This window comes from Camelus bactrianus, chromosome 11 (assembly GCF_048773025.1).
Source record: "Camelus bactrianus isolate YW-2024 breed Bactrian camel chromosome 11, ASM4877302v1, whole genome shotgun sequence".
Lineage (NCBI taxonomy): Eukaryota > Metazoa > Chordata > Mammalia > Artiodactyla > Camelidae > Camelus > Camelus bactrianus.
This window is the reverse complement of record NC_133549.1, coordinates 21,742,811-21,758,103: the sequence shown is the minus strand read 5'-3', so window position 1 is coordinate 21,758,103 and position 15,293 is coordinate 21,742,811. Positions and strand designations below refer to the sequence as shown.

Here is a 15,293-nt window from a genome sequence, read left to right as displayed (position 1 = left end):
CTGATGAGAGGGTCAGGCAGCCGTTTGGGGTGGAGGGTTCCGGGAGGGAGAGCTGGGGCCCAAACTCCACTAGGTGATGACTGTCTCCAGTCACACAGCAGAAGGGAGGGCCTGGGGGTGAGCAGACCGGGCAGGTGGCCAGAAGGCAGAGAGCCTGGGAGGGACGTGGGACAGCCCCACGCAGCACCGACTGGGGGTGAACAACCCTCCTTAGCCACATTGCCTGGACCAGGACTCCGTTTACCTGCACAGGCGAGTGGGCAAGGGTGGGGAGTGCTGTACAAATCCTACGAAGACCCTAATTCTCAAACAGACTTGCGATGGGGAAACTTCCACATTGTTTTCGGGGAGGGTCCGTGCCAGGGTGGGACGCCACAGCGGGGCAGAGTCCTGGGGCCAGGCCCGGCAGGTTCTCACCGGAGACAAGGACCGGTGGTGTACTGTCCTCTGCGCCTGGCTTCGCCCAGCATAGGTCGGTGAGCCCGAGGCTGACGTTTGCAGTGCGAGGATGGAGGTTTCGGGATTTGATTACGTTCCACCCACGTAACACCAACCACCTCCTAATCAAGTGGGTGACTCCACCCCTCAGACACAGACGGCAAAACTTCTCCAGACGTCTTAGCAGTGAGCCCCCCAGCCGGAGCCCCCAGCTCCCCAGAGACACAACACGGGGTTTCCCTCTTACCCTCCTTGTTCGCGTCCGGGAGGGCGACAGGAGCCTGCTGTGCGCGGCGAGGCCGGACACGTTGGGGTGGGAGCCGCACGATCCCCAGGCGCCCTGCAGGTTCTCCACGGGGAAGAGTTTGTATCTGTTGGTTGCATTTTTCATTGGCTCCAAAATATAGGTGTTATTTTCAAAGGTAATAAGTCCCCTGTTGAAAAAGAAATAAGAAAAAAATACATGACTTTTTTGGGCAGCTTCTTGTTAATGGCTGAAACCTAGTTCTTAATGAGGGAGAGAATAAAAGGAGAAACACCAATTTCTTTACATTCTCAGCTCTGAATTGGAAAGGAAATTTCTGTGCCATATGTTTGCACTGATTTATTTTTGCAAGTCTTTTAAAAACCAAGTCTGAGAAATTTTTTTGTCTCAAATATTTGATGGTAAAGGGTAGACTGTGTTTAGCCTTTACGTTTTCCATTTGTTTGTTTTTTCCTTCTCAAGGATATATTGCCGGGAAGAAGAGTTAAGAGAAAAGATGTTTCATCTGCTTAGAAAGTAACTGTACTTGAATTAGCAGACATGATTCTGGAGGGAAATCTTTTTTTTAAAGGAAAATTCCTACAGCTGAATTATTCATCCTGATCAACTATATTTGTTAAATAGTTGAAGTGATTCTGATGTAAGTTTGAGTATTAAACTTAAGCTTTTTTCAAACGATTACGGTGACCAAAGGGGAAAGGGGGGGAGGGATAAATTAGGAGTTTAGGATTAATAGATACACGCTACTGGATATAAAACAGATAAACAAGGACCTACTGTATAGCACAGGGAACTATATTCAATATCTTGTAATAACCTACAATACAAAAGAATCTGAAAAAGAACAGATACAGATATATATATAAAACTGAATCACACACCTGAAACTACACAACATTGTAAATCAACTATACTTCAATAAAATTTTTTTAAAGTATGCTTTTTTATATTTTACTTCTTCATTTTGTGGGCGATGTGTGAATCAAGGACAAATGGAAGTGCACCGAGCATCAGAACTGCTCCCTGAAGGCTGAAGTCTGCCGCCAGGGTCAGTTCTGGTGAACAGCGGACCGTTCTTTAGAGGCGTGAAGAATGCCCCAGCCCCTAGACTGAGAAGGAGGCCTTCTGAATCCAGCAGCCTGGGTTAAGTCCCAGCTCTGCCACTTACTAGCTGTGTGACCCTGTCCCGCCCGAGCTTGGTTCTTCACCTGGGCAGTGGGGCTGCTAAGCCATCTGGTTACAACTTCTCGCCCAGCAGAGGTCACGGTTGGTGCTGAATGGTAGTAGCTCTTTGATACCTACAAGGGCGGACCCCCAGATCAGGCTTCTATTAATGTGTTCATCCAAAGACTGACAATTTCAGGAGGGTCCTATGCTTTGGTGACACCTCTGCCTGCATCCTGGCCACTCGTGGCTCACTGACACGAACTACAGCATTGACATGATACATATACTTCTGGGAATGAAAAGAACTAACAAAGAACCCTTTGTGCTGACATTTAGGTTTGGGAATAAAAGTCTAAATTCTTTTGAAAAATGGACACATTTGCTAACTATTCTAATTTGCAGAGACAGAAGGTGGCATGACCACACGGACCCCAAGGCATGTCTGACCCGGGGCAGGACAGGGCTCATGGTGTGTCCTGCTTCCTGGAAATGAGGCACACCAGCTCCCTTCCAGTGAAGAGGAGACATCAGCCTACATGCTGGGTTTCGTTTCTCTTTTTCCCAATGTGGAACAGTAAGTCCTTTAATTTAAAAGGCTCCTCCTGATGTTGAAATAAGTTTTTTTCTTCATGGGAGTTTGGGTAAAAGTAAGCTGGATGCGCTGAGTTCCCACACACCTAGCAGCTTCTGTGATTTATCAAGTTGACCACAGTCTGTCCATTCTAGAATTACATACAAATTTTCAGGAAAAATTCATCTGATTGTAAATAGACACCTCTAACACACTGACTCATAACCTCTTTTGAGACATGAACTCCTTACACTCTCCCCAGAAGGATTTCCATGTACATATTTATCCACAATATTTTGCAGATAATTTCAGGAGATTCAGGACCAGGGATGAGGGCCATGGGCTCCAGGTTTGGGTATTAGTTCTAACACGTGATTTATATTGTCTCAACCCAAGGATGTGAGTACACCTTACTCCTCAAGAAACAGCTGGGTAAGCTGGGTGCTCCGTCAGTTTTTTTCAGACGATCTCAGCTTGTTTCCAAAGTATGGAGCATGAAAGGCGGGCCTGTGTCACCCATTATGGCTGAGTTACTTGTTCATTCATTCACTCATCCGAGGCGTACTGATGGTCCACTTAGAGGGGACGATTTAACCATTCTTAGATTTTAACGGAATGACAGTATTTCAATACTCAAATGGTATGGAAGAACAAGGTTTGACTTAAATATTCATTGTGAACACAACAGAGGAACACATACTCACTAATCAATTCAGTATCATTCAACTAGGATTACTCCGCTAGTCCTGTTTTGTTATAAGCAGTGGGAGAAACAGCAAGGTCACGCCCAGGATGACCGCAGCCTAAATGAGAAGACAGCACGGGGACGCACGGGGCTGGAAACCACCGGAAAGCTAAGCTGTGCGCTACCAACACTTGTGACACTTGACTGTTCACAGATGGGGGCGCCCATGTGGTTAGGAGTAACTGAAGAATCGTTGGCTGTTTTCTAATCCCACAGATTGATTAGAAGTCATTATATGTGGCTGTTCTCTTGTGTTCCTGACCCCTATCCCCCAGGCCCAAAGGGAGGTCTTCATGTCTCTCCGGGTAGGCCATACAGACATGACTTTGGTCATCAGCTCTGGGGTGGCTTGTATTTTTTGCTTTGAAAAGTTCTTGATGAAATAAAACTTAGATTTCTCAGTTTAGGAAGGGTGGTGAGGGATTTCTGTCAATTAAAGTTGATTTTTAAAAGGCCTAAATTAAGAAGGAGAACTTTGGGGAAAAAAATAGGCCAGGGGAAAGTGGAAAATGCATACATTTGAAAGGAAAATAGATTGGCTAGAAGATGGATGTTCCTGCCCTAAAAAGAAATGACACCAACATTTCATTCCGCACTGCAACATTTTCTGTTTTGCTTTGGATTTAAATAAGCTGAACACTTACAGTAAAACATGTCACCAAGCTCTAATCATAAGAAGCAAATTACTGAAAATGTTTTTCTGCTTAATGGAAAATTTCTAGAAACTGTTACTCAGTCATAAAAATGTTCTCATATCTCCTTTTATCTTTCAAGTCATCCAAAGGCCAGATGTTGAGAAACTGGGGTGAAGCCTTTCCCTTTGCTCTAAACAATTGGCAGCCAATAATGCATCTTAATTAAATAATTGCTTTGGACTGTCTTGGGTATAATTAATCATTCAGCTCTAGAGATTGCTGGAAACCACAGTGGACACAAAATTCAAGGAGTCAGGGTTTCTGAGATGTAAAAACTTGACATTCTCACAGTCCTTACTGGCCCCAAGCTAGATAAGCAAATGCAATTTAAGTTGAATGTCACAGATATTTAGTTGTAAACTTGGAGTGGAAAGGATCTCATAGAGTGCGGAATTTAAATCAAGCAGACTTCGAAAGTGGGGTTCTTTTCCCATTGGTAGAGGAGGGGGAGAAAGGTTGGAAGACAGTTTTCAATGTTTGGGAAAGATGAGGACCGTGGGTATCTTCTCTATGGGGAGATTAGGGGGTCAGGAGAACACTGCACCAGCCCAGTGAGTGGTGGTGAACCGAGAGAGGAGAAGACAGAGGGGTGGTTGGGGGTGACGAGGACCACCCCGTATGGCCTAGGATCCAGGTTCAGTGGGTCCACATACAGCGCAGCCCTTGTCACTTTCCCCGCTGTCAAGGGCATGCAGGTAGCTTGAGGCACAGGTGGGACCCAATCTGGACCCGTGTATTCAGAGCTTGAGATCCATGTCCACACTCTCCTGCCTCCTTCTAGCGCTGTTTTGAGAGGAATGTGGGGCCCAGAACAGGGATGACCATGATGGAGGCAGAAATCAAAAGGAAAGGGGCCAGAGAAATGGAGTCGCTGCTCTGAAAATGCGCAGCCTTAGTTTAAACGTCCAAATCATGTTGTTCTCCCTTCAATGGAAACCGGGAGGAATCTATTAAAATTTTAAAATCGATTTTGTTAGCTTTGCAAGTGATAACTCAGGGAACCTATATTTCCTCAAGATAAGTTTTTGTCCTTCTTAAAATTCAGTTTTTAATGTCCAAAGCTAAGATGCACCAGGCAATAACACAGCTTAACAGCGTTGCTCGTGTTAAGATTTTTCTCACTACTCCCAAGCCAGCAGGGTGACGGCATGCGGGTTTTGACGACCCATAATAAGATGCTGATTCGAAAGTATGAATTAACGGGGCTAGCTCCATGTCCCACTGCTAACTGCATTTTCTTGGAAAAAGACTTTTGGGCTCAATACTGTGCTGTCAATCAGAAGTTAGAGATGCAGCTGGCCTGAAATTTAATTTCAGTCCCTTTTGGGAGGACCTCATGGGTCAAACGTAACATCCTGCCACTTCTGTGTTTGATCCAGTGACAACAGCAGTGTTAGCAATCACACAGGCAGCATCGAGCTGATTTTCAACACGCAATCTCCACATGAATGACTCACATACAGTCAAAACAAATATCCGTTATCCCCCACGACATGCCAAGCGCCGGGCTAGCTCCTGCAGAACACATGAAGACATCTCACCCCGGTTCCCGTTCCAAATGTAATTCATGACCAGTTGCGGAGGCATGACAAAAGAGGTAAAACAAACCGTTGGGAAAGAGACTCAGAAGCGCTGTTACTGGCACATCGGTAATAATAATGGCCGCTCTGATGTATGCCTGCCCTGGGCCAGGCTCCTCTTAGAAATAACAGCTTTATTGAGAAATAATTCACAAACCATTAAGCTCACTCTTTCAAAGCACAAAATTCAATGGTTTTTAGTATATTTACTGAGTTGTGTGACCATCACCACCACCTGATTCCAGAACTCTTTCATCACCCCCCAAAGCAAGCCCTGCACCTGTCAGCAGTCACTCCCCACTCTCCCCAGCGCCCATGAGCCAGGCCCTTGAATTCTCTATTTTTTCTAATATTTATAGCCGTCCTGCAAAGTAGTTATCATGAACCTCTTTTACTAATAGGAAGCCAATGATGAGAGCCTGAGGTCTCTGCGCTGGGGTGAATTGTGTCTCCCCAAAAGATATGTCCAAGTCCTAATTCCTGGTACCTGTGAGTACAACTCTTGGGGGAAAAAAGGGGGTTTTGCAGATGTGACTAGGTTCAGGACCTCAAGATGAGATTATCCTGGATCTAGGGTGGGCCCTAAAGTCAGTGACATGTGTCCTTATAAGAGACAGAAAAAGGAGAAGACGCAGAGACACAGGGCCGAAGCCCACGAGGACAGAGGCAGAAGCTGGTGCGATGTATCTACAACTGAGGAGCGCCGAGGACTGCCAGGAGCCAGGGGACGGGCATGGAGCGGGCTCTTTCTCGGTGTCTCCAGAAGAAACCAACCCTGCCAACACCTTGATCTCAGACTTCTGGCCTCCAGAACTGAGAGAGAACACATTTCTGTTGCTGGAAGCCACCCAGTTTGTGCTCACGTGTTATGGTCGCCCTAGGAAACTAACACAGGCACACAGCTGGTCAGTGGCAGAGCCAGGAGTCCCCAGATGCACCTGGCTCTCAAGCCTGCTCTCTTGTCCTTGGCCTCAATGGATGGTCAGGCCCTCTCCTGAGTCGCCAAGGACTTGTTCTAGGGTGGGTGCAGCTGAATTCCAAATGCAAAACGCCGGAGGAACTCAGAGCTGACCACGGGCCGGGCGGTCGGCCCAGTGCTGACCTAAGCATGATTGATAAATGGCCAGTGGGGGACAGGGGCCTTGCAGGGAGTTCGGGAGGATGGGGAGGACTTGGAGATGTGGGATGTGAGTGGCCTTGAAGGAGCAAGAGTAGGCGAGAGAAACAGAGTGTGATTGGAAAGAAACGCTGTAGCTGAAACGGAGAACACGTGCGGAAGGACAGTGGGGACCGCAGAAGGCGGGCGTGGACTTGGCGGCGGTGGATGGAAGGCGCGGCGCTGACCCTGGCTCTCAGCCTCGGGCTGCACCTGCGGCCGCATGGCTCACTGTGCTGCGCTCGCCGCGTGCAGGCTGCGGTACTGCCTCTTTTACCCGCTTCCAACTCTCAGCCTCCAGGACTCGGCTCTTGCTGGCCCCTCTTCCCTGGCCACTCCCCACCCCCACCCCTGGGGCCTCTAGCCAGTCCTCCTGCTCCTAGTCTTGTAACCCTCTGGCCTTGCGGGATGCAGGCTGCTCTAGGGCCAGGGCCGTGTTCCCCGCAAAGGCCTTTGCTGTTCCCGGGCAGCCCTTGGGCAGAGCCTTCCAGGCTGAGGCATAACTTTTGAGGTCCGGGTCGGCCATCCCTTCCTGCAGGATGCTCTGGCCTTTAAGGCCCTTCCGCTGAACTTCTCAGGGGGTTTTGTGTGCCTCCTTCACGGCACTTACTTCGTTATACAAAAACGATGTGCGGCGGCAGGTGATCGGTATGTGAGGAGGATAAACGCCCATGGAAACACTGCTAAAACAGTGTCTGAGCCACGCGGCTCTGAGAGCCGAGTGTGGCGGGACTTACAACCACACAGTGTTTTTGAAACACGACCTTCTGTAATGCGCATGATGGCTGTGGAGGGAAGGGAGGAGGTGGGCAGTATGGGTGGGAGGCAGTTTACAAATCCTGGAGGGAGGGCTGCTCCGGGGTGGTGACGGGGAAACGGGGGGAGAGGGAGTGGACGAAAGAGATGCTGTAAGCAGGGAGCGGGCCGGGGCTGGGTGCCTGCCGGAGGTTGTCAGAGACCCCCGGGGACTAAGCTTAGGAGCCTGAGATGGGCTGGACCTTTAATGGAAAAGAATTCAGGGCAGGAGCCAGTCTGGGGACCGAGGAGTAGGGATTTGGACAGCCCGAGTTTTGAGTGGAGTGGGGCCTGGGAGGGCTGAAACTTGACCTTGGGCGTCCTTCAGGGTGGGGACCAGAGCAGCTTGGAGATGGTGCAGATGGGCTCCCACAGATGTTCACACAGGATGACGGATGAATATCTCCGAGGGAGGAGGAAGAGGAAAGGGGAAAGAGAGCCCTGGGCAGAGATGGTGTGGCTGGTGGGGTGCGGGGAGCCAGCGTAGCCGTGATGGGCGCTGAAGGAGCAGAAGGTCACAGAGCAGAGGTCAAGGTCAAATTAACTTCACCTCCACTGTAAGCTAATTTCTTTCTTAACATGATCTACTAAACTTAAAAGACTTTTTAAAATTTTGGACTGGCTGGCGTTACGTTTCGTTGACCACTTGGCGGCTCGGGGAGAGCGAATTTATTCCACCAGTGTTTACTGAGCGCCTATAAGGTGCCAGGATCCAGGCAGTGCTAGGGTGGCCAGGGCCCTGCCTTCCTGGAGCTCAGGCCTAGCAGACGAGACAGCAAGGGCGAGGTCATCGCCATGTGCCTGACTTCTTGGTCCCATAAACCACTTTGCCGCAGGCCATTCAGGCTGAGCTGTGAGATGTGGAAAACCCACCCGCACCCACATCAGCGAACACTCCAGCTGAGCTGCGAGGGGCGGGGACGACCGGAACCCACGCGTCCTCGGTGTGGCTGGCCCTGCCGGAGGCTGCGGCTCATTTCCCAGCTCTCACTTCGCCCCCTCTCACTCGTTTCCCTAAATTGCAAATCACTCCTTTCACTGGAATGGTTATTTCTGATTCCAGGGACCATAACACTGGCCATTTCTACCCTTTAAACCTAAGCTGATTGACTAATTTTCAATAGTATGGGGGCAAGAAGTACTCTTGCATTCTGTGTTATATCTGATTTTGTTATATAAAATTTGGTGCAGTAAACTTTATATCACATAATCAGAATCAAGGCAAGACCTTAAAGGAACACAGTATTGTGTGTGCTTATTCAGGAACCAAATAACCTCGCATCAGAATATTTTTATTTAAATTGAGTTTTTAGAAGCAACTTGTGCTGCCTCCCACATCGAAGGCCAGTGCTAAGAGCTCCAAGGCCTGGAAGGAACATATCAGACATGGTCCCCGTCCTGAAGGTCCTGACAACAGGGTAGTGAAACCGCAAGATACGGTAACTGATGGTCAGTGGGTGCCTTAACACAGGGATGTAAACACACGTGAACTGGCCGCTCTGCTACAGGAACTGTGCTGTGTAAGCAAGGACTGTCTGTGGCAGTGCAGGCCAGGTAGGGTTGAGCTGCGTGGTGAGGAGTGTCTGAGAAGCCAGGGTGGGCTTCACGGAGGAGGCACCATTTGATTTGGGCCTTGATGGGAGAGAAGACCTTCCAAAGCTGATGAGAGGTGGTGAGAGGAGTGTGTCCTGGGCCCAGGTACAACAGGGATAAAGGCAGTGAGATGTGTGGGGGGCGTGTTCTGGCAATAGCTAGAAAACAGTGTGTCTGGAATAGGGGGGGCTTCCTCAGGGTACAGGATGATGGGGCAGAAAAAGAAGGTTGTTCAACTGAAACATTGTGCTGTACACCAGAAACTGACACAACATTGTAAACTGACTGTACTTCAGTTAAAAGAAAAGGTTAATAAAAGTAAAAGAAGGTTGGATGCAAACTGTGCAAAAGGTTTAGTGGAACAAGTATGGACCGAGGAGGTAGCTAGACTTGGGCTTGAGGTGGAGTCCGGCCCATCACAGCTGAGGGACTCTGGGGAAGTCGCCTTCCCTGCCTTCACTTCCCCGTCCGCAGTCTGAGGCGTGTGATACCCGCCCACGGCTTAGTGCGCATCACATGAGGACATGCAAGGCCTCCGTGTAAACGCCGAGACGCCTCTCTCCTGAGACGGCAGCTGTGACTAGGGAGGGGGTGACAGCATGACCTGACAGGAGACGCTGCAGCTCCGAGCTGCGGCGTCAGGACCAGGCTCCTGGTGACCGAGCTGCAGCTGCTCTGCACAGCAGTGCCAGGACCACCTGCCCCGTCCTCCTGAGAGCAGAAATTGTGATGACGACAAAGAGCAAAGCCTGGCATCGCCTGCTTGTCGTCACCACCCCGGGAAATGGGCGTGTGCACGTGTGTGTCTGTGTGTGTGCCTGTGTGTCACAGCATACGTGAACGTAAGAGTGTTTAAGTGTGAGTGTGTGCACACCTTGTGCTCAGGTACCCTAAACCCCATTTAAAAGTGACGTGATTATTACAACCAATACCTAGTTTACAAATCTAGATCCCAGGTTCCTCATCTATTAGGTGAATGCTTGGCTTACGTCTGTCAAAGCACAGGTGGTTCCCTGAGAAATTCAGCCTGATTTTAACCACTATGCCCGCAGGTGATGGGAGGACCTTCGGCTTATTCCAAAAGTGTCAGCCCCCGAGACTCCTTGTGTCAGATTTCCGAGCAGGAGCTGAAGGTCGAGCAAGAGAATAAGGAGCGATGGTGAGAGACAGTCTCTTCTCTCAAGGAGCTCATGCTCTGGCTGGGGAGTTGGAAGAGAGTGAGAAGGTGGTGTTTATGAATCAGATCAGGACACAGGGACATGGCTGTTTGGATGCCCCAGGAGGAGCGAGCCAGGGCTGGACGTCTGTCCCAGCACAAAACAGCAGCTGAGCTCCTTTGGGGCGGAGGGGAAGAATCCTCTCCCCATCAATGCAAGTTTGTCCCTGGGCAGACAGTGCCGAGGAGCCCCGGATGCTCTCAGGGATGCCCGCGGGCTCAGGAACCCAGGGGCAGGGGGCGAGGCAGGAAGCAGCGAGGGCAGACGGGAGAGACCAGGAGAACCACCAACACTGCGCTGAAACTGTGCTAACGAGGGCCGAGCATCTTGGGGAGCCACGCGATACGGCACAAAGCTAACTCACGGCCTGAGCTTCCCATTTGACTCGGAGTCCTTTCAAAGTGTAAGCTTTTCGGCCGCACTCGTTTCTATGACCTGTTTTCCACACTGCACTCTATTCCCTCCGTGAAGGAGCTGCTTCCTCTTTCATCCTTTCTTCTGGGATCTCCGTGCGCTTCTCTCTCCCTGTCTTTCCCCCTTCAAGCTTCAGATGAAGAAGGACGGCTTGTCCGCTTCCCTCCTCTCTCCTCTCCTCCAGGACAGAGCTCTGCTTGCCTGTCCACCTTTGATCAGCCTTTTTGAAGCAAAGCAGGATGTTCCTTCTCTGCTTTTCTCTGCAAAACTCTAATCTGCGGGGCTCTAATGAATGCGTCCCCGAGGACACTTGAGTTTTCCTCCACATTCTTAGATCTGAATGTATTTGGGGTGGGGGAGTCACACCATCTTTCACATCATTTTTAACCCTGTTTTCTTTCTGAAAATCTGCTAGGCTGGTGCTACACTCACTGCATTTTTCCCCCTTTATTCCTACTCTCAATTGATTCTTCTGCCAGGGAGCAGTTGATCGAACACAGCTTTGCCTCTGGCCTGACTCTCTCCTTGCAAGATCACAAGGCTGACTACATCACTCCGGAATTTCTCTGCTGATGCACGGTCTGCTGCTTTTGCAACAACAGCACAAAAAGCTGGGAAGTTTAAATTCTCAGGAGCGCCGCCCCCGGACAGCGTGCCCCGTCAGCGTCCCCACCCTGTCTCAGTGGTCGGCACCAGACGACGCAGCACTCACTCTTCTGACTTTTCCTGAAATCCCAGCCACAAGGATTTCACGTTATTCCTCTCTGCCAAGGCGTGGTCTGTGCCAGGTAGCCAGGAGGGAACGTTCTCCAGGTGGGAGACGGGAGGTGGTCACCGAGAGTCAGATGCTCGGCAGAATCTGGTGTGTGTGCTGTGGTGAGTGTGGTATATTTTGTGTGTGTGTGTGTGTGATGTGTGAGGTGTGTGCACAGTGGCCTCCTCTCTGTGGCCCCATTCAGACTCACAGCCCCGCGAGGCCCCCAGGCTGGGACTCCCAGGCCCTCCTCTGTCCACAACACAGCGCTTTGGTGCCACAGGCCAGTGCCCAGCAGGACTCTGAGGACACAAGCCGCTAGTTCACAAATGCAATAAATAAATCCAGTAAAAAGGCTGAGGCGACTGGAAATATGTCAGACAAACTGGTTTTCCCGGAAAGCCCACGAGCCCACGGTGGCTCCTTCCTCTAACTGGAAGGGGGGCTGCATGTGAGGGAAGGGGGGCTGGTCCTCGGGCTCAGCTCACCTGGACCTGTGCTCATCCGTCCCCTCACTCTGTCTCCTCGTGAGAAGAAGCCCTTTTTATTTTTATTAAGAAAGCAGCTTAAATGCTAATAGCTAATGTCCTATTTTTTAACACCAGGAATTGTTTAGCATCGAGCCGCAAAAACAAAAGATATTCCCCAAATCCTTGGATGCTGAAACCCAGCCAACCTTCTAGGCCTGAGAACGGCCTTGAGAGAGGAGCAGCGAAGGAGAAGCTGAGATGGGGGGAGGAGAACACATGGGGGTGGGAGGCACTAAAGTTGTCAGAGTTGTCACTGGAGGGGACCTTGGTCCTGCCAGGTGGAGGGGAGGCCTGTCACTCATTCTACTGCTTTAGAGCGACTGGAGAAGGAGGTGGTCCGTGACAGCTGTGCTTAGGACCAGAGCTGCCATTGTCAAGGTCACTCACCTGAGACCAGAACAGGTGCTGACACTGACCGTCGAACCAGGATATCCTTGCACACGTCCGTGGTAGTAACAATGGCCCTAAAAGGAGGAGAAACGAGGCTCAGTCCTGGGGTCTTCATGTCCCCTCGCCATAAACCGACTGCCTCCCACCATCCTGCATTCAGCTACACAATTCCCTTTTGCATAAAATATTGCACCCACAATCTTAGTATCTACCGCTAGCCCAACGTGACCCCACCAGGATGGATGGCTGGAATATCTGATTGACGTAAAAACTATCAACGGGGTTTTTAAATGCAGCCCTCTTGGCTCTCTGACACCCTTCAGGAAAACCCTGATGCAGAATGTTTTACAAACCCCAGTGGCTGAACAAATTGCAGTGGCATCGCCATTTTCCGCTCATGTAAATTGTCTTTTGTCGTGAGATGAGGAACCGATGGGGTATTTAAGCACACAGGCAATCAAGTAAGGCCTGGATCTGTGGCTTATGAAAACAGACAGAGAATGAAAGGAAGGCGGGTGAGGAGAGACAGAGGGGACCTCGATGAATTGCCCAACAGAAAGTCTCTCTTAACAGAAAAGAAAAATAGGAAAGTCCTCTATGGCAGAAGTCCCTGTGTGACGTGCCTACGACATTCCACTTCTTTAATAATGTCACCTGCAGAAAGAAACCACAGCACGGACACTTGATTACTGATGACAGATATCTGTCCGGAATCAAGGTTAATTTCACTGTTGAGTGAAGGTTTTGCCGCAGCCCCAGGTAAGTGGCTGGCTGGCAAGAAACGCGAGGGATGCTCAGCGCTCCTCATTCACGGTCTCTGAACAGCGGCTGCGTGCGGTCCCACAGCAAAGAGCTACGTGTTCTATGGGGCAAGAGAAGTGAATGCTGGGGTTTCAACCTCAACACACCCCTCCTCCAGTCAGGACCACAGCTAATCACTTTTTCCAGGGCAGGGCTTGGTGTCCAGTTGTTCTGCCCCACAGGGACAAAATTCCAAACAGCACCTTGACTTTGCTAAGAAAGAGGATGGAATAGGATTGAGCAACTGGGGAAATCCAGTAACACCAAGAACACCATAAGAAAGGGGCCAAGATGATCTCCTCGTCACTGAGCAGAGACATTTTAGGATCATCTGAAAGGCAGCTGGAGAGGGGAGATGGGAGTCCTGCAGAACATTTGTTATTTTGACTTTTTCTTATTGATTCTGGAAGTTCTTTATATATTCAGGAAAATATATTAATATTTTGTCTGATGGTATATGAGAAATGTCTTTTTAACTGACTTATGCCATCTTTTATTTATCCAATTCTTATAAAGTCAAATTTATGCATCTGGTGTCTTGTTTAGGGTGGCTTTCTTCAAGGTTATACACTTACCTTCTCTTACTTTCTATTTCTATAGTCTTAGAATAAGCTCCTTAATTGAACCTGGAATTAATTCTTGGGCAGGCATGAGTTTGGAATCTGACTTTTCCCACAAGCGAAGAGCCAGCTGGTCTCCACCACCATTTTCCTTTCCTCGCTGATTTGAAATGCTCCGTGGTCATATATGGAATAGCCCCATAAACACGCGGCCCCACCTCGGGACTCTCTGGGCTAGGCCACCGAGGCATGCTTCTGTCTGTCCGTTCCTGTGCCAACACCACGCTGTTGTGGTTCCTATCATTCTGCAATGCATTCTGATATCAGATAGAGAAAGTCCTCTTTTTTTGATTCTGATTAACTTCGCATCCCATAAAACTCAGCTTTTAAAAGCATACCACGGTGGGTGTTAGTATATTCACAAGGTTATGCAGCCATGACCACTACTTAATTCCAAAACATTTCCATCAGCCCCAAAAGAAACCTCACATCCATTAGCAGTCACTCCCCATCACCCCCACCCCAACCCTGGCAATCCCCAAACTGCTTCCTGTCTCTGTGGACGTGCATATTCCGTTCATTTCATGGAAGTGGAATCCTATAAAATGTGGCCTTTGTGTCCAGTTTCTTTCACTGAGCATAATGTTTTCAAGGTGCACTCATGTGGTAGCAAGGGTTAGTACTTCATTCGTTTTTATTGCTAAATAAAATTACATTGTATGAATATACTACATTTTATTCACCCATTCATCAGTTGAGGAGCATTTGGGTTTTTCCCACCACTTGGCTACTATGAATAATGCAGCCAGGAACATTTGTGGACAAGGTTTTTGTGTGGACATCTTTTTCCGGTTTCTTTAGGCACGTACTGTGGGTAAGTACGTGGTTAAATCTACAAGCCAAATGGCTGGATCACCTGGTAACTCAGTTTATGTTTTGAAAGCACTGCCAAGCCTTCCCGGGCAGCTAAGCCGCTGAACACGCAGCGTGCGGGAGGGAGGGAGGAAGGCGCCGCGCCTCTGGTCCTCACCCACGCTTGCCTGTCTGTGCTGCTGATTAGACCCATCCTGGCGTGTCTGCAGCTCGCTGCAGTTTTGATTTTCATTTTCCTCATGACTTAGAATGTTGAGCATCCTTACACATGCCTGCAGGCTGCTTGCATATCGTCTTTGGAGAACTAGCTGTTCAAAGCCTTTGCTTATTTTTCAGATGGATTTTTGTCTTTTCATTGTTGAGTTGGAAGAGTTCTTTATATATTCTGGATACTAGACCCTTATCTGATATTTGATTTGCAAATATTCTCTTCCATTTTGTATGTTGTCTTTTCACTTTCTTGATGTCTTCTGAAGCACAGAAGTGATCATTTGATGAGATCCAAGCTGTCCCTTTTTTAATTTGATTGCTCATGCTTTAGGTAACGTATCTGAGAGACCATTACCCAACCTAAGGTGAGGAAGATTTACGCCTGTGTTTTAAGAGTTTTACAGGTTTAGCTCTTCTATTTAGAACTTTGATTCACTTTGAATTAGTTTTCATACATGCTTGAATTAGGGGTTCAATTTCATTCTTCTGCATGCGGAAATTCAGGTGCCCAGAACCATTTGCTGGAAGACTATTCTTTG

At 49.0% G+C, this 15,293-nt stretch overlaps 1 protein-coding gene across 1 annotated transcript in view; it reads right to left on the bottom strand.

Moving 5' to 3' along the window:
- ADAM12 (ADAM metallopeptidase domain 12) overlaps positions 1-15,293 on the bottom strand; it is a 325,460-nt gene that overhangs the window by 94,091 nt on the left and 216,076 nt on the right. Inside the window, exons 5-6 of the mRNA XM_074373406.1 lie at positions 12,308-12,384; positions 686-872 (exon numbers count right to left, since the gene is read on the bottom strand). Of these exons, the coding sequence (XP_074229507.1) occupies positions 686-872; positions 12,308-12,384 (264 nt within the window). The remainder of the gene's footprint in view (positions 1-685; positions 873-12,307; positions 12,385-15,293) is intronic.